At 40.1% G+C, this 20,307-nt stretch overlaps 1 protein-coding gene across 1 annotated transcript in view; it reads left to right on the top strand.

Moving 5' to 3' along the window:
• Positions 1–20,307, top strand: part of npas3 (neuronal PAS domain protein 3) — a gene marked incomplete at its 3' end in the record, with an annotated part of 208,956 nt that overhangs the window by 99,015 nt on the left and 89,634 nt on the right. The window contains exon 4 of the mRNA XM_079459342.1: positions 1,265–1,347. Coding sequence (XP_079315468.1) covers positions 1,265–1,347 — 83 coding nt within the window. The remainder of the gene's footprint in view (positions 1–1,264; positions 1,348–20,307) is intronic.

Genomic DNA, 20,307 nt, shown 5'->3' with positions numbered 1-20,307 from the left:
TAGTGAACGTTTATTTTGGAGTTACCAAGTTTAGTCTTAAAATAAGCCCTGTGTGTTTTGTGATAGGTTAAGAAATCTCTCATCATTTAATCACCCCCACGTCATTTACAGAAAAGATGATATGTTGAACATATGGAAGTCAATGGTGGCCTGTTGTTTGGTTTTCAACGTTCTACAAAATATCTTCGTCTGTGTTCTGCAGAAGACAGAAAGTCACACAGGTTTGAAATCAAAAGAGGGTGAGTAATTGATAAAGGAATCCCTTTAAAGTGTGTGTTTATATGAGCTGGCCTGGTCACGCTGTGTGTGTTTTGCTGGTGAGTGCCTTGCGTGTTATCCTCAGGGCGTAACAGCACCCTCTGCTGTGCGCTGCGAGCCCCCCTTCTGGCACTTCTGGATTGTTTGCATTCCCACCCGCATCGACTGCTGCTGACCCCGCTGCTCCAGGGAGCGTCTAAAAGCCCTGCTCCATCTCTCCCATCGCTCCGTACCGCTCACGTTTGCCACTGATTTTCCGCCGGGGCGGACGCAGGGCTCAATGCTGAAAGCATTACCGGAGGGTAGAAGTTTGTTTGCCTAGCTTGAGTCTCTGTGAAGGACAGCGGCCTCGTTTCCGTCCCTCGCCTCCTCTCGCGCGCGCTCTCACCCGGGGCACAATGTCCTTGTGTCCCTTGCTGCGTTCCTCCCCAGACACCAAACTGTTGTTTGCTTCTGGTCCTTGAGACTCCTTAATGGCCATTCAGTGCTTTATTACATCATTAATTGCACTTAATTCAGCAACATTACCCTAACGCCTGGCTAGGCTTGGAAAATTAAGTACAGAGCACTTTGTTATAAAATTCTCTGTAATGAGCTCTGGTGGGACAAGGTCTGTTAAGTTTGAAATCACCCCAGGCCATATTTAAGCAGAGCCTGAGCCGACTTTAAAGTTGGAAACTTGGAAAAAAAATGCCCTAAGGGCTCGGTTCTCCCGATGCCGTGCAGCTCAATGGATATTAGTCCTGCTATAAACAGCAGGCTTTGTAGCGCCGAACCCGGTTGAATATGCAGAAGGGAGCCGTTCGGAGGCTTTGATTTGCATCTGTGTATTTACAGTACCAGGGGCTTAGTATTAACCAGGCGGAAGTGTTTGTTCGCCAGTTTACTGTATCTATTTAAAATGGCACCTGCGAATTCCATTTCCGAGTTCAGTTGGATTTAAAGCCGAAGCGTGCGTGTGCATGCCGACGACCGACGCGCTCACGCTGTGTGTTTCTCTTCGCAGCTATCGGGTCCCAGCGGAGACGGAGCCCCGGCGCTGCTGCCGCGGAGATCTTTGAGCCTCACCTTGGCAGCCACATCCTGCAGGTAAGATGAAATTGAAAATATCAGCATTGCACATTTATTTCAACAAATTAAAAATTCAGTCATTGTATATTTGATTTACAGTATAAGGTCTCGAGTGACGTGCCGTGGCACCTCTGATGTGTTTAACATGTATGTAAATGTGCGCTAGCACTCCATCGACTCTACCTGTGTTCTACAGACGCTCAAGGGAGTGGTTTTCTTATTTCACATCAGAGGTTAAAATAAAGCACTTTTCGAGCCTACCTACAGCCCCGGCGTCCTTTCAAATTCCTTTTAATGGCACAGGACGAAAAAAAAAATGCAATTTACACCAGTCACCTGTGTCCAACAAAAAGCGGATTAGGAATATTTAAATAGCGGCTCGGTGGTCCCCGGGCCGCCAGCGAGATTCCCTTACGACAGGTTAAGTGTGTGACAGGAAAGCGGAAATTTATAATTAACACCAATACCAGGCAGGAAGTCTGTCGAGGCGTGGCCTTTTCAAGGAAGGACTTGTTCCTGGCAAATTGTCCCCATTAATCTTCAGCTTAATTGATTGTGAAAAGTTTGAGGATGACATTTTAAAAAAGCATGCTCGGCTGGTGATTGATCTGAAGAAAATGAACTAATAATGGATGCAAGGCCATCATTAGTGCTTGAGCGGCGAGGCTAATTTTAGACAGCTTAAAGCATGTTTGATAGCGTTTAATAAAGGCGACTGGGGGAAAGGGCCGCCGGCGTCCTTCACCTGGGGATGGACAGAGCGGGGACGCGCACGCCTGTGCACAAGAAAAGACACACACGGAGATCTTTATACGCAGTATTTATTGTCATTTAGGGTTGTGTTGTCTGCGGTTTGTTGGTGTGATTTTTGTTTATTCGTAGGAAAGGGTTTTGCCAAAATGCAGTGTTGATGATGGGAGCGTGAATATTATTTACCAGTAATATCATGGCGAACATTTGACAGTCCAAACAAAACAAAATACAATGTTGCTTTAGATTTATTGCAGCTTTAGACGTGTATTTGAAACCTTTGTAAAATAAGCTTTATAAATAAAAAAATTAATTATTTTGCAAGGTTAAACAAGCTTTTTTGCTTCGCCCGGAGTGCGGTTGAAGTCTTTGTGGTGTCGAGGTCTTTGTGCTGTTGTTGTGTCATGTGACTGGTGTGACCCCGCTGACCCGGGACCAAACTTCAGCACAGAAACCCTTTTATACTCCTTTGTTTATGCACAAATAAGCCGAATACATTTACGGCCTGGTTTTGTCAACCCAAATAATCAATGAACAGCTTTGATATGCAGCTCTGTGAGTGGAGGCAGCTAGTCTTAAAGCGACAGTTCACCCAAAAAGACAACTCTGTCATCATTGACACACCCTCAAGTTGTTCAACACCTGTTTATATTTATTTGTTCTGTTGAACACAACATAAGTCAATAGTGCCCCAGAACTGTTAGTTTACAAACGTTTTTCCAAATATTTTTCTTTGTGTTTTACGTCCAGAATAAAAAAAAAGATATAGGTCTAGAGCAACTTGAGGGTGAGTAAATAATCACAGAAATTGTAATTCCTTTAAGCTTTCTCGTCGCTATTCAATGTCATGACACAACAATATGAATCCTTTAAATTTCAAATGAAATAGGGTAAACAGCATTTTATTTTCTTGCCATCGGAAAATATGGAACAAAGTCATAAAAATTGTTTATGATGCAAGGAGTGAATCTAAGCATAAAAGTCAACTGCCGCAAAAATGAGAAAAAGTCGGACAGTTGGCACATTGCTTTCTCCTCCGTCGGGTCTTTACCCGCCCAAGGGTGATACGGCTCTTACAGCGTCAGCACAGGCTGTGCCAGCGCTCATGGCCACAGAAATGACCATTTCGTCCACTCCCACAGTGCATTGTCATTTGCGTGGGCAGCGGGCCGGATTGATTCTGACAGCGGCGATAGGTCATTAGCAAGAGAGCTCAGAAGTTCTCTGTCAGAGCGCTTCTCATTTCCACCCCGCTAAATAATAGCATTTATATCACCCAGATCATGCTTAGCAAGAGATGAATTATAGATGCAGGCTTTGATTTTAAGACAGACGACAGCTTAGCTGTCTGTGAAGGACAAAAGGAGTGTATGGACACAGCACCTTTCGTTCACTGTTTTTGGAAGATAAAAGCATGGTTGTAAATTAGGCGTGCGTTAACAAAGCCACTGGATGTTTATGGTAATGCCTGTTTGGGTGTCACCGTATGACATGACCTTGAACTTGAAGCACACGCCCAGTTGCTGGCAATAGTCAAGTGGGCTATTTGGGTGGCCTTGGTTTGAGCCTTGGCTTGTGGTGCTTTCCCGACTCCTGTTCCTCTCTCTCTCTCTCTCTCTCTCTCTGTCACCGTATATGTGTATTTCAATATTATACCACAGGGCTGTTGAATGCTTCATTCTGATTGGCTGACGAACGTTCCACAATTGTGCATTATTTTTCACACATATGAAGTAGTTCTAGATCTGTCGACCGAATTACAGTTCCATATCACTGCGCCGTGTTTAACTCAATAAGGTTATATTGTATATGGATCTAACAACAGACACAATTCCATTGTCTGAGAAGAAATAACTCTTAATATTTATGGAAAGCATGAACATTTCAACAACAATGGCGATAGCGCTGTACAGAACTGATCAGACGGAAAACTAAAGCATATATCAAAGGTAACCGCAAACTACATGACACAATCAGCGGGTTAAAGACCACCACGAAGAAACAGGAAAATGACTAAAACAACAGCTTAAATTCGTTTGGGTAATTGAGACTTTAAACACAACGCAACACTTTCTATGCCGTAGCGAGTAGTGGAGCTGGCAGAGAAATCTCAATGTCACGTTTTTTCTCCTTATACTTTTCTTATGTAATAGTGTGTGAAATATGACAAATATTTGTATATACTTGTGCGCTGTTTGTGTTCCTACCCCTCTCGGATAACTGCACATGCATGCTCAAGCAAAGGTTTCAGATGAGATGCGTAAGAAACTAGTCCTATTAAAAAGGACATTCTGGGACAAAACCTGTCAAATGTCTTGAGATCTTCTTAGCTATTTTTGAAAACGCATCTCTTCCGTCAACACGTCGCTGATTGATTTATCCTAATTCTTTTCCCTTTCCTTCTAAAAAAAAAAGAAAAAATACTAACCTCATTATTCTTAGCTTTGTATACTGTGCTAGGCTTAAATGGACTAGTTTTGATGCACTTACGTATTTTGTTGCTTATTATGTTGTTATAATTGCTTCCAATGTTTCCTCACCTATAAGTGGATAAAAGCTTCTGCCAAATGACTAACTGTAACATGTAAATGTAAATGAAGTAACTTTTATCCAACTTGACGATGCATGATGTTTGCGCAGGTCATCGCATATGGACTTCAACACATAAATGTGAATATGTCGTGTCAAGGTTAGACATCCAGAAAGGAAGTGTGGATGTTGTGTGTGAGCGAGTGATCGGGCATTCTCTATTCTGCGTTGACGGTACGGCTGTGCCACCGTGTTTCACAAAGTTTGTGATCTCCACTGAACAGATCATTGCTGCTGTTGTTCGTTGGTTATCTACATTTTTTGATGTGTTTTAGCGATAACAGATGACGATTGCTGTGGGACACTGATCGACAGAGAGCTTTAATTACTTTGTAATGCGTGCGTGCAGGCATGCGTGTGTGTTCACACCTACGGTGAGCGCAGGGGTGACAGGACACCAAACACCTCTTAATATGTCTCACTGCTTCAAATTCCTGCTATCAATCTTTCATCAACTCCTTGTTTACTTTAGTCTCTTTTGTTCTTTTCTGTCTCTCTCGTTGTTTGTTTTTATAGCGTGGTCTTTGTTGTGTTGGGTTGTTTGTGATAATAGGGTTTAGATTAAAAGAAAAAAGAGAAAAAAAAAACAGAGACACTTTGAAAACCCTTCGATCTTCACACCGGTGGAAAGCGAAAAGACAGCGGCTTTAGAAATGACAGCTGTTTACATTTGCATAACATCAAGGAGGAGCGAGGCAGCATCTTTGAGGCCGTCTGCGTGCAGCTGTCACCGCCTGTAATCGCAGGTTGATTCGCGGTTCAGAGGAATCGCCATCACGGTTCTGTGGATCTTGGGTGAGATCAGGTAGAAAGGTGGCAGAGAAAACACAAACAAGACGTTCATCACCTCCCGGCCGTCTTATATGGCAGATGTGAAGCCCTACTCTTCATGCAGGTTGTTTGAGGGAATCAGGCCCCGGTCCAAGAGGTTCGTTTTTTTGCGTTACCAAACCTGGATGACTTTCTTTTAGTATTTTAACTTTCAAAATTAATTCAAGTTTTTATTTTAATATGACAATGCAAGTCCTGTCCTTTGAGTTGCTAAGTATCAGTTGCTCCATCATATTTAAGTTATGCTTTGGATGATGTGTGTTCACCTAAAAATGAAGATTTTAAATGACATGAGGGTGAATAAATGATGACAGAATTTTTATTTTGGGTGAACTATCCCTTTAAAAGCATAGTTTTGAGACAGGCTAAAGCACGGTTTTTAGTTGTGCCTCGGACCTACGCTGTAGGCTACGTGTCAGTTTTCATTTTCACTTTACGTCGTTGTCCGCGCAGACAGGCAATGACCACTAGGCGTCAGTGCCCATGCGTGTGTTGCTTGTGTAACCGAGACAAGAGCCGAAGAAGAACCGGAGGCATTAGCAGTGATAGCGTCAAGTAAAAGGTCACTTTTGTTGCAGCTTGAGATGTTAAATACAGAAGAACAAATAATTTACTTAGATAATTCATTCGGAAATGCGTTTGACTAAACATGATGCTGTCGCTGAGTTTTTTGACCTGAGGGAGGGGTTCAAACAGACCAATCACAGTGCTTGACGCGTTGTTAAATTTTTGGAGAGGTGCGCGTCAGGTTACGGTGTAGGGTACGTACGAGTATAAACTGAACTTTAGGGCTGCACTTTGTTAGTTGTCCCACCCACCTGTCAATCAGTGTGTGTGTGTGTGTGTGTGTGTGTGTGTCTGTCTGTCTGTGTGGGTTTGGCTATACTTCAAATGACACACTAATAAATGAACTTTTAAGGACATTTTGGGATTACTAGCCAAAAACTCTCGATTGCCGAAGCATCTACTTTTAGCCTGATGTGACATCAATAAGTTTATATAACTAATATAGTGATAGAGATTTGCATGAGTGTGATGCTGTTCCTTATAATTCCTTTAAATGTCTTTTTATCATAACATCATCCAGCACTTAGATAACTTTTCTTAACAAGCTCAGTGTTGTGCAGTAAACGAGACCCTTGAGCACGCTTAACAGATCGGCACACAGCGTTTACTTCACTGGATTATTCTTGTGATAGCTGCTCTTTAATGTGCTGTAATAATTATACCAGAGTCATTGTGTATGGCTCATTATTATTTTTAAAGACGTCTTTTCCCAAAATGCCGCTTAAAGAAAGCAATAATAGTAGACCGAACCGAGTAGCCTGTACAGAAATATGTACAGAAATATTGAGTGCACGCTCTTCCCAACAGACATCGGAGCTTTAACTCTTAAAGGGACAGTTCACCCAAAAATGTAAAATGTTCATTTACTCACCCTCATGTCATTCCATACCTCTATGACTTTCTTTCTTTCGCAGAGTACAAAAGAAGATATTTTGAAGGTGTTTTGATGACTGTTGATATAAATAAAAATAGTTAGTCTTTGTATATATAAAACAAAACAAGGCTTTTTTCGAATTTGAAGCAATTTTAGTGTTTCTAGAGCCGATCAGTCGAGGTCCGTCATGCATTCCCAGCACATAGATTTGTAAAAAGCGAGGCAGATGTGTTTATGTGATGTCCATCACGGAGCGCCGGGGATCACTGCGCGAGCGGGCGTGAGGTCAACGCTCCGTGCTTTTAGCCGCATTATTTACATCGGCTGTTGGAAGATCTCTATAGCTTTCCCATCCTTCACTAATTTGCTGTTGAAAGCAAACATGTCAGAGCCTCTCTTGTTGTGGTTCGCTAGCTTGCATAACATAATGAGAACAGCATTTACATATCCATAAACACACACGCACGCAAGGCTCAATCTCATCTCATGTGTTGGATGGCTTCCTGACACATCATTTCGTTCAGCTGCTGTCCAACACGCCGGATGAGTTTTCACACTTCTCCGGTCGGTTTTTCTCACCGTTGGGTCTCTCGCCACTCAGTTCCCGTGTTAGCCGCATGCTTCTGCCCGTACTGTTCGCACGTAAACGCTTCGTTTCATCTTACCTCATTTATTAGCTGCTGTACGGTTTGTAATATGTTTATCTGACGGCATGAATACCTGACGGTCTGTACGAGACGGAGGCTGTGTTCCTAAAGTTACCTCGTTGTCTGCTGCCTACGTATGCACCCAAACTAAAGTACAGCCTAGTGATGTTTTAATGCCTTACAAGGTAGTTTGTTCAATTTAATTATTCTACAGTATATAAAATGCGTTTTTTACATGACCAATATTGTATATTTAAGGATGCCAATTTGACCAATCAGCCTCCAGGACTGGAACTATATATTTTATAACCTAGTGAAGCATACATTTTAACAATGTTCCATAAAGGCATAGATCACGTAAAAATAAAAATACCTATAACCTATTTATTTACTACCCAAAGGAAGACAATGGGGTCCAATGTTGTTTGGCTAACAACATTCTTTAAAATATTGTATTTAGTGTTTTAGGTGAATTTTTAGTTGAACTATCCCTTAAAATTTTGTTTAAGTTTAACCTTCTTTATAATAATGAATGAAAAGCATTATGAGCGCTCTCACTATATATGCATATCACACAAAGAGTTTTACCAATTCTTTTATTCTCCGTGCACATTTTGCATGTGTTGGAATATTTTGGGTGCAGGTGTGAAGTGGCAGGCAGACGGGAGCAGGTGGCACCTGTGCGTGTGTTTGAGTTTGTTTTCAGCTGCACGAGGGAAGATGTGTGCAGGTGTGTTCTGAGTTCCTGTCATTGTGCGGCAGGTGTTTTCTGGTCGCAGGTAGAACCAAAGCACATGTGGCATGTGGAACAGATATTCTCAGTTTACGTTGAACAGGTGACGACCGGACACGAGACCCTCGCGATGGGTGCGGCCTCGCAACTTTCCCAGAAGTCTTGCAATCGGAGGGTAACATCACACACTTTTGAATTTTGTATAAAGCGGCGAAACATGCCTATACATGCTAATGCACCGATGTGACATGTTAATGCACGAACGGTGTTGTCTGTGTTCAGTAGCCCTTTACTTTCGGCTCAAACTCTGTCAATAAAGCTTGACCGGGCGTCACCAAAGGTTCTATGTGAAAAAAAAGGTCAATGGGTAGCGCACAGCGGGGAATTTTGATGATCCGCCATCCATTTCCCGCGCGCCCTTCTGGTTCATTAGCGGTGGGAATTTGGACAGGGAGAAGGCGGAGGGGGGAATAGATCCACCCTTATTATTTATGCAGTCAATAGCAAGACTTGTCTGCATTCATAATTGTTTGATTTTATAGGTCGGTCTTTAAACAAACATTGTCTATGGTAATGCTTTGCCCTGATGGATGGGAGAGGTTTTGTCTGTGAATATCATTTGGATAATTAAAAATGACAGACCAAATCGCCCGCTGCCTTGACCCTCACTCTGTCTCTCGAGTGATGCCGGCGAGATGCTGATTGCTGTCAATCACGGGTCTGCCGAGGATTGGCGAACGCGGGCAGCCGTGAACCCTGACCCGCACTGTTGATCTGAAATAGATAACAACCTTGAAATACCTGCAGAATTTCAACAGGCCTGCAGACGGACGCCGGGCACCTTTCCCTAAAGAGACACTTCCTCAACACGCTCTCAGTGTTTGCCTCTCTCTAGTCTGTTTTTTTAAACACTAGAACCAGGTCATTTTCACGACAGCAAATCTCTTCTACTGCATTCTTTCGTTTGGATGGAACAAAAAGGTTTCTTGTTATTATGTCGTTTCTTTAACTTTAAAATGAAATAAGCTCTAACTACAGAATTGGCTAAAGGGGATGTCCAGACTACACATCTTTACAATATTCAGCTTCTTTACAAGCTTTCTTAAATTCATAGCTGAGCTTCCGTTAACACAACATGCATACAAAATCTCCAATACTTGACATCAAAGTTCACTTTAGGCCACTGTTGTAATATTTTATATATTTTATAGATTAATAGTTTACTGCGACTACTAAACTGTTTAATTTCATTCTTTCGTGTGAATGCGTCCCTCATGAGTGTCTGATTTGTCTTTAAAGGTACGGTCCATCCAAAATGAAAATGCTGTCATGAATTACTCATCCTCAAGTCCTTCCAAACCTGTATAAATGTCTTTGTTCTGTAGAACACAAAGAAAGATATGTGGATGAATGTTAGCAACTGATATCTCCATTGACTACCATAGTAGAAAGAATATTGTATTCCCATATAACCGCCATTTTTTGAGAGGAGATCTCTAAACATATTTCTTTGTGTTCAACAGAACAGATACACTTATACTGGTTTAGAATTACTTAAGGTTAATTCATTAAATCAGTTTCATTTATTTTGTGCAGTATCCCTTTTAGTACAGCACTAATACTACACCATTCTAAGGAACCAGAAAATAAAGTGAAATCCAAATTGAAATTTGACATGATTTCTATCCTGCCTCTTTTTCTCATTTCTCACCCCCAAAAGCAAATGAAAACAGTCACAGCCACAGGATTCTGCGCTTCATTTTCTTTTGTATTCTGCTCTCTACATCTGCCTCTTTAGCTTTTGTTAATCTCTCATTTCCTCCCTGTCTCATTTCAGTACTCGACTATGTTCCTATGGTCTACTGCATACTTTTATATGATAATTTAAATGCGCTGCCAGTTGTTTTGTATGAGTCGTGTCTCGTCTCTGCGCTGTTGTGTGTGTGTTGAAGTGCTTTAATTACATCAGAACTGTTGTCTCTATTATATTACACCAGCATGCATCTCTTTATGAGTCAAAGACAGTGAGTCATACAACACATTTCCAATGTGTAAACTCCAGTTTGTTTCAGTATTTAGATAAATATTTGACAGCATCTTCATTGTGTGAGCAATGCCAATTAAGGACATGATTTAGCAGGCAACGCTGTTTTACATTTTAAACCGAAATCTGTTTAGTTGTTTCAAAGAAGTACTAGTGGTACCATAGGACATGGATGAGACGGTACTGCGTTTCAAAAACATATCACGGTACCAACGCATTACTTTTATCATAATAAGTTATACGTTTTAGATTTAGACCCCAGCCTACACATATTACAGCACCGTATGTGAAATGTAAGATAAATATTTTTCTAATATTGGTATATAATGTATAGATTAATGTTACAGTATGTGGAGTGTGATGCCTATTTATCACAGATGAAACATTCTCACGATATAGACGCACACAGCCGAACACATTTATCCCTCCGACGATTTTTCAATCTTCTGACTGTTGAATTACCCCCCGTCCCCTTCTCCACCCCCTCTTCAAAATCAGCCAGGCATTAGAAACATTATTTCCCACAGCAGAATTGTGCCATTTGCCCAACTTTCCCTGTATTGCTAGAGCCGTTGTATAGTGATGGTGTCCGGTGGTCATTTTGATAATTGAATGGTCTTGTGTAGTCAACATGGCTGTCTAGAAACTCACAAGCTTGTATTATAAACTCTCCATTGCGATCCGCAGAGTAATCCACAACGCGAGCTCCGCAGACGGTTTCGTTTGCACTGTAGATGTGCCGTTGGGGCAGACGCATCTGTCTGACTTTCTAATGACAAGGGGGGAGAAATGCAAACCTCGATCTCCAAACAGCGAGCGCAAATCCGACTGTGGAAATTAATCCTCTCAATTCTGTCTTCCTCATTGTGTCACGCCAAAGGAATTTGATCCCATTGAATAATTTCATTATAACTTGTGAGCTCTGGATTAATGAATGACTTCACTGTAAAGAAAAACAGGAGAGCGGAAGCTCCGTGTCGTCACCTGCCGCAGACACATCGGTGTGCACAATAGCGCTCTTGTAAACAAGATTAATGCCCCGTGTACTTTTTTAACAGCTTGTCAAGAGATCACATGAACACAAAACCAGCGGGTTATGGCGTATCCGCTGAACATTATTGAGCTGATATATACATTTATGATACAGTAAACCCTGTTCGAGCGTTGTCATTCTGTATTCATGAAGAAGTAGATGTGTGGTCCATGTTGTGGCAGGTGCTAATCCAGCGAATGTCCCACAGTTGTAGACGTGTGATATTTTCCTTTGGAGTAGGAACGCCGATGTTGTTAATGTTTAGCTTGGAAACATTAAAGAGAGATTAAGCTCAGAGAGAGTGAGACATGAAAGAACGAGCTTGATTTGTCAGTGTATTGATTATCAAAGCTGAATGTTGAATCTGCACGTGAGATATTCTGCATGCGTTTATTTGCTTCTGTTTACTTTTTAGTTTTTATCATCATCAGCTCAGAAGGAGAAGAAGAATAGGCACCACCAAGGCAGCAATATCTATTTGTTTTGTTAAATTAAATTAGATTTATTTAGTTCGTAACATTTTATAAATATGTAACTATTATTATGATCATCAATATATTCATGTATTAATAAATCCGGTCTGTTCAGGGGACTAAACATGACCCAAGACTTAAGTACAGTCTAAAGTATAATAAACTTAATATATTCTTACTTTAATACAAATTTGTTTTTATTATTTAAATGTTCAAGACTTGTCTAAAGTATAATAAACTTAAAATATCCTTACTTTAATATCAAACATTTTTGTATTATTTAAATGTTCACGTATTTTATATTACTATTAGAAAGTGTAATTATAATAGTAAAATAAATTATAAATAAATACAATTATTATATGAAATATGTTGTATGTATGTAGTAAAGTATACTGTAGGTCATCATGTTTATAAAATTCCCCACAAAACATGAAAACCTGTGTGAGTGTGTGTGAAGGTGTGCATACAATCTATGCTATCGATGCATTTAGTGTGTATATACTGTATATTCCCAATCAACTGAAATAAATGTGTCCGTACAGCCAGAGAAGTATAAGGTAGATGTAAGCGGTGTTAAACAGCGCACAGAAGAACGGACAGGATTTGGCCTGCAGTGATCGAGTCGAGCGAAGGTTTTTAACATGCTGGTTTATAGCACTCTGAGTTTGTCATCAGAAGCTGTAAAGTGGAAGTATCTCGATCTGGTTAGAGGCGAAATGGGCGACTCCCGTCGGGTCGGGCAGCTGGAATGTTCTGCTTTAATTGCGTTTGATTGCGGCTGTGCCGAACCAAGCAGCAGAAAGAGCTTTTATTGCCTTATCGCCGGGGTCTTGTCGCATGAGCGGATCTTTAAACAGCAAGGCTTTGGTTTTACCCTGAGAATAACAAGCCGCTGTTTATAGTTTGAGTTAGAGCTCTTTTGTTTTTTGTCAACCAGGCTAACACTGGGTTCACACCGAACGCGAATGAAGCGTTTTGCGGCGTTTCGCAAGAGTAAATTACATGGGCCATTCCAACGTTACGGACGTGACATAACAATTCTCAGAGAATGAATGTGTTATGAATATATTAAACCATCTGTTTATAATTTATTGAAACCTTGTTGATAGTATAAACATGTCAGTTTATGAAAAGGTACATACTTTGTAGGATTAAATGAAACGCACAATCCTGTAGCAATAATACCCAATGAATGGAGAAGGGATGCCTCTTTATAGAATATAAAATAGTTACTTCATTTGTGTCCATTTATGAGGAATATGTAGCGTTATGGATGTGACAATCCTGACTATGAAAAATCATGCACTTAAAAGAAAACAAATGCTTTACAATTTGAACAGAGATCTCACATGGGTAGTCGAACCACCAAATGTTAGTATCTTAAAAACTATTGGTAAAAACTTAAGTAAGGTTGACATTTTCACAGAATTGCCCACATACAAAATCAATGCAAAGATGCGAGTTGACGCAAACTCAACCTCGTCCTCCGCGAAGGTTGAAAATATTTGTCAGATCGAAAATAACAAACTTTTCCCGCAAGTAATAAAGAGCGCGGAACGCGATTTGGTGTGAACCCAGCATGTAGTCAAAGGGACTTATTATAAGATATCTATTAGTCTTTGAGTTCTGTTCTGTATGTCCGTCTCTCTCATTCTGTCTTTTAGTCGGGCTGGTAGTAAGCAAGGCCGTTGCTGTAGTGACTCAGAATTTCCCTGGGGCTTTATTTTTATGATCTAACGGCAGTCTCTCTCTCTCTCTCTCTCTCTCTCTCTCTCTCTCTCTCTCTCTCTGGTCTGTAATAAAGGAGCCTCATTGTTCGATAACTCACTGTGCAAATTTTGACATTTCATTTACCAAAAATGTGCTTTCTCGCTCTTCATCACTAATGGTTAAGTAAATGTTGCTCGTTTGGAAATGCAGTATTTGCACAGTACACAATTTTCAAGTTATAAATAGCAGATTTATCTGCAAACAGGCTTGTTTGCTGTACAGTAATAGTTCCTAAAGTGATTTTAAGCCACGCTTACTGTAAACGTAGAAATGTCATTGCATTACGTGGCAATGTTAAATCGATCGGATTTAAATGAATGTTCCCCATGTTTCCTTTGGATCAAAAATAATGTTTGTAACCAACATCTGTTCTGCTCTGATTCGATGCTAAATATTTACATTTAGTTATTTATTATAATGTTTGGCTGCGTTGTGCTCATTGAATCGTGTTGTCCTTATGTAACAGCTGTAGTCGCTCCGTGCTGCTCTCTCTCTCTCTCTCTCTCTCTCTCTCTCTCTCTCTCTCTCTCCACCTGAGCGCTGGTATCGACTCTGAGTCGCGGGCATGCAGTCATTATTCACCCGCCGCCCGCCTGCATAAGTAACAGCACAAACCACACGCCAAACACGCTGTACGCGCAGCTCGCGGGCTGGGACGCACGGGGAGAGAATATAGTGAGTAAATATTCCATGCTGTTACTCAGCCATACGCTTTATTTGTTTGTGAGGGCGCTAGCGAATAGCCCATCGAAGGCATTTCTCACAGGCCATAAAAAATGGATGACTGTTTCCAAGAGGAGTGGCCACAATTGGGCGGAATCATCACAACGCCCGGGTTACGTTGACCTTCAGCGTGCGACTGGAGGATTATGGGATATCTAAAAAGGGCATCTGAGTCTGGCCAGGGTGGGTCCGGGGCAAAACGATGGAGCTTCATGTATTCTCCTTCAGCCCGTGTGTGTGTGTGTGTGTGTAACCAAGCACGCCCCTGCGTCCCACCCTCCTCTCTATGCTCTGACAGCCACTAATAATAAGACATGAAGACAGTCTGACAAAATGAAGACAAATGCAGCGCGCTGCCTCTGAATCATAATCTCTGCAGGTCGCAGTGAAAGAGACGTTCTAACTGTACAGGGATGTTCTTTATAACTCATTTCGGTGACCTACACACACACACACACAAACCTGCGCTCTGTTCAGAATTGAATTGAGAATTGAATTTTATATTCCAGTTCCGTTTTTGAATTTAAACGTAGCAAACAGGATGCAGAATTGAATTACAGTATAATATGTAATAATGATAATAATATGACAGTATAATAACACTATTTTTTCCTTGTCGAATATGCAAAGGCAACTAGAAGTAAATATACATGAATTATCCATAAGCATATTTTTTTTACAACATATGGGGTATTGACATTCAATTTGGGTGATATGAATAGTAGAAGAAATGGGACTTAGTTTATTTACAAATTAATATTATATTTATTTCGTTATACGTGAAAACTGTATTTCTTTTATTACAGTGAACCTTTATCGAATAAATCTGTCTTTAAGTAAAAGTTCACCCAAAAATGATCTTGTACTCGTCCCGGAGTTCGAATCTGAATAGATATCTTTGTTCTGATAAACACAGAGAAAGAAATTTGGAAGAACTCTTGTGACCGAACGCAAACCATAGTACCATACCACAGTAACAAAATATCTTTTGAAGAATGTAGGAAACGAACAGTTCTGGGACACTTTTGGCATGTCATTGTTCCTTCTATGGTAGTCAATGGTGTCCAAGAACTGTTTGATCGCAAGTATTCTTCCAAATATCTTTCTCTGTGATTCGGAACAACTCGGGGGTGAGTACATGAAGACAACTGTCCCGTTAATACCTTTCTGATTGAAATTCCACCTTAACTTCCTGTTTGGTGCGGCCCGTGTAGTTTTTATTTACACTCTTGCATGAAACTCTTAAACTCCCAGCCCTGACACAAACACACACACGCATACACTTATACTGACACACAAATATTCTCTGCGCTGCCAAGAGCCACATGCACCAACATATTTCTGCAATGGGGGTCAAGGAAACAGACATATGGGCCTTTGTTGCTCAAAACAATGTCCGTGCGAGTGTCTTTGTGAGTATGTTGTGTGTGTGTGTGTGTGTGTGTGTGTGTGTGTGTGTGTGTGTGTGTGTGCAGATGGGTATTGTTAAAGATTCATGACTGGAGTGAAAGATCTGAGGTGCAGGTTTGGCTGCAGTGTTGGGCCACTGAAACTGAGAACACGACTACAGCTGCCGTGCAGGTTATGTGCACCGTGTTTACCGTGTTGTGAGTATATACTGTATATATGTGCAGACAAACCTTTGTTAAACTAGATCGCTCGAAGTTAAAGGAGCCCACCTTCATGTTCAGGAACCTGCGCTGGCCTCTGCTTCTGCCTCCTATTGATGTTAATAAGCATGCTTATATTGAAAGAGAGACGTATACGTTGTCTTTCACTGCTATATGCATGTCTTGTACTGTACAAAAAAATGTTGACAAATGGCCTTTACCCGAAAGGTGTCAGACGTCACTGGGACCCGTAACCTCTGAGAACGACAACACACTGGTTTTCAAAACTCACTTCGGTGGTGTTTTGTTTATAGTTTTAGACCGACTGTATTTCGTTTTCACAAACAGTCTCATGGTTGAATGGTTTTGCAGCTGAAGTGTGTGTTTTGTTGATGAGGGGCCCTCTGGTGGTCACACAGAGACCTTCATCACACAGCCATGTCTCTTAGACTCTCAAACCAAATCTTCAGAGATGAGTCACTCAAACCATCTGCACATCGGCCAGACATGTTGATTCAATTTCTGAGAGAGAAACAAAGTATTGTGTATATGAAATCAAGTTGTTGCACTGTTCAGATTATCGAAGCCAAATGTGAGAGAGTCTTTGTGCATCATATTGTATCTTCTGCGCTTCTGTATTTTCCTTCTTATTTATAATTGAACTTTTTCGATTTAGCTGTTTAGTGACAGCTAAAGCTGTTTAGCGAAGTTTAGTTGGTTGTTTCAAATGTAGACAGGTTAAGAAATAAATCGCTGACTATGCCAGATCCATAACTGAAATCTTAGTTGCACTATTTACATCAGAGGGGGGTCTGGGGGGCCCATAGCTATCCGGCCGGCAAAATAATTGATATGCTTACTTACAGTTATCATTTTGAAGGGGTCCTAGGAAGATTTTATCACCTCTAAGGGGGTCCCTCGCCCCAAAAAGTTTGAGGACCCCTGACACTATTTCTACTGTGGTTACAGCCTGAACACCCCACGAATAATCTATAATCCAAGATGGCGCTGAGTTTGGCCGCTGTGTTGCGAGCTCCTACAAAACTTTGCAGCTTTTTGTGTCCAAGCTTTTCACTCACCACGGCACACATGCTTTTGGTGATATGACAATAAAAGTGATTTGATTTGATAATACACCGTTTTACTGCCAGCGTACACAGCTAAAAAAATAAGTGCTAGTGAAATATTTGTGTTATGAGCAGTAGAAGGGTTTTGTGATGATGTTACAGTGAGAACCGCGAGCATCCAGTAAGAGGCTTCCCGTCCTGCAGAAGTCACGAGAGTCCTGTGAGAGGAGCAGCCCTCTATAATGATATTACACTGTTGTCAAAGGTTACTGATGGCGTTTCAATCAAACGCAGATAAATGGTTGGGCACTGGCAGGGGGAGGAATTTTGGAAGGGTTTAGGAAGGTCAAAGCCGGCTGCTGCAGCTTCCATCTGGAATGCATTAGCTAAAAGATTTATTAGCAAGAACGTCTTGGCATAATGTACAGAGGGAAATACACAGAGAGAGAGAGAGAGAGAGAGAGAGAGAGAGAGGTTATGTGGGGTAACAGTGGTTATAATTCCTGTTACATATTCACATTTAAACCCACTGTAGAAGATCTGTGTAGTTGAGTGTCTCTTTGTATTAGAGTCGGTTGGTACAGACGTGTGTATGCTCTTATGAGATTGCATTATAAGTATCGACAACTAATTGTACAGTTTGTCATTGTGTTACAATCACATTGGATATTCACCTGTATCTGAACACAAAGTTGACTTTAGTAGAGGTCATAGTAGTCCATCCCTTATGCAAAGAAAATATATTTACAATCTTAATAATTGCTTCTCATTATATCATAAAAAATATAAGCACTAATCTTATTGCATAATTTTTTTCCAGTATATTCCGATATTTTTTTGTTTTGTAAGGGATACTATCACATTGACTTGTTTTACTCAACTATTTACTCCTAATCCAGAATCAAGATAAGATAATTTAAATTAAACATTTGGTGCCTTGATAAATAATAAAAGTCATTTATTAAACTAATCATTGAGGTTGAAATGTTGACTTATAGAAATGGTTTCATTTTAAAATCCTTTTTTTATTCGTGCACGTTCTTGGATTTTGTGTTAATATGCATTCACCGTTTTTGCTGTTTTATCTTCTAGGCATGTATTCATTTGCATTTACCTAAAATGAAAATCCTATAATTTACTGACCCACTAAAGAAGATATTTTGAAGAATGTTGATTACCGAACCTGTTTGGACAAGTCAATGGGGTCCGATGTTGTTCGGATACCAACATTCTTCAAAATATCTTCTCTTGTGTTCTGCAGAAGTAAGTCGGACAGGTTGCAGAATTTACATTTTTGGGTGAAATATCCCTTTAACTTTTGGCTTGTGTAGTTTTAAACTAGTCATTGTGTAAAGCCCTAACCGTACTCCTCGTGTGAATGACGGCGGCCAACGCTTGGTTTTAATTAACTTGAGATAATGGAAACAGATGTTTAAGTGTAAGTGATGGACAGATATAATTTATTCCACGTCATTTAAGGAATAGGAGGAAGAAGCAGATCTCATACACTATGACTATGCATGACGATATACTATACTATGTAAATGTAACCTTTATTTGGTGACATTTTTAATCATTCTAAAGCTCTGGACACAATAGATAATGACCGAATCTAAACGTATGTTAGTTTATATAATTGATCTATTAATGAGTAAACAAGAAACTGTTTGTGTCTTGGTGTCTTGAATTGAGAAAGTCTAGCTGACTCATCAAAGTCATGAATTAATCGGGCTCCAATGTGGAAAAAGCCAAAGATAATTACTAAAACAACCAACAAAAAAAGATCTCGTTCACAATCTGATTATATCTGAATTATACATCTTTATTGAAGAACGTGTTGAATGCACCGAATCTTGTTTTCTCTTAAACAGCGTTTTCTTTACCAACAGCAACACATGCAAATGAAGCGCGTTTGAAGATCTCCCTTCGGGTGTGCGTCGTAATGGAAATGTGTGTACGATTTCTTCACAACACCTCAAATGAATACCAATCGTATAAACATTAGGCTTGAAAGAATCATTAATTGAGTCCGAAATTGACACGGCCTCAGCCGAGAGCGAGAGGCAGTCGGAACAGACTTATTGCTCTAATTGATGTGGAAGTTTGAACTCTTCAGTTCACCGTGCTTTCCAAACGGCCAAACCACAGGGGGAGAAAATATTGTTTCAAAACACTGCATTGGTTTAAACGCTGTGTTTATTTTCAATAGCTGCTTGTATTCAGAAGGTTTTTTTTCGCATTGATTTTTTTTTTTTTAGTTTCCTCGCCTCACAATACGACCCTATTGTAATGATTTTACATATAAGATTTCCATTTGCATGTGTTTTTAGGAAGATGGTATGTATAGAAAGCATCAGCAGAATTACTATGACACTATGGCTGCATAATATATAGAAAACAATATTGCATTTAGGGGTTTAGCAGATTTTTGCAATTGTTTGAATGATATTAATACTTATTAATTCTTTAAAGTTACATGTATTCCTTAAGTTATGAATAGACAGGTTCACTGGCCCGAAGTTAACTTCCGGTTTGTTATAACAATTTATTTTAGGTTTAATTTATATTAATGAAAATTAATAATAATATTGTATTCATTGCACTAAATTAAATTTAAACTACTCAACAGTTATTTATTCTTTGCGGATGTTTACCGGAAGTTAAGTTTGGGCAACATAACGTTTGTTTATGTAGCTGAAAGCATCTACAGTATAGATGGTTCTAGGTTGAAACAGAAAGCAGAAGGAACGCTGATGTTGGTGCATGTGTGTGAAGCATGTATAGAAATCTATATTAATATATATATGTATATATGTGTGTATTTTGCTCTAGTTATCGCATTGCATATCATATATATTAAGGTCTTTTCTTTCTTTATCATTCAGTAGAAACGCACATGGATATCATTGGATGGGTCAGACGTCATGTTTAGCACAGCACCAGTCACCATGTTATACGTTGACCTGACGACGGCACGCATGTCGCACTGAAGGACGAGTTAATTGCCGGGTAATTTCGGGATAATTAAGTGGTACAAGAAACATCAAAGAGAGCGTAAAACGCAAACCAAAGACAGTGACATGACATTTATAGAAAAGTGCATAAAACAATACTTCACTTTTGTAGAAAGTGCTGAAGAATGCAACGGGAGATATTATATTATTATGAATCAAACATATTGATCTGTAGGTATCAGTTTTTTCAGCAAGTGTGTCTTTGCGGTTGCGTCACTGTCCTCCCGGTGCTTTGACCTGCAGTTGTTGA

Source organism: Barbatula barbatula (assembly GCF_947034865.1).
Source record: "Barbatula barbatula genome assembly, chromosome: 6".
NCBI classification, from domain to species: domain Eukaryota; kingdom Metazoa; phylum Chordata; class Actinopteri; order Cypriniformes; family Nemacheilidae; genus Barbatula; species Barbatula barbatula.
The sequence above is the reverse complement of the archived record's forward strand: the minus strand, read 5'-3'. Positions and strand labels throughout refer to the sequence as shown.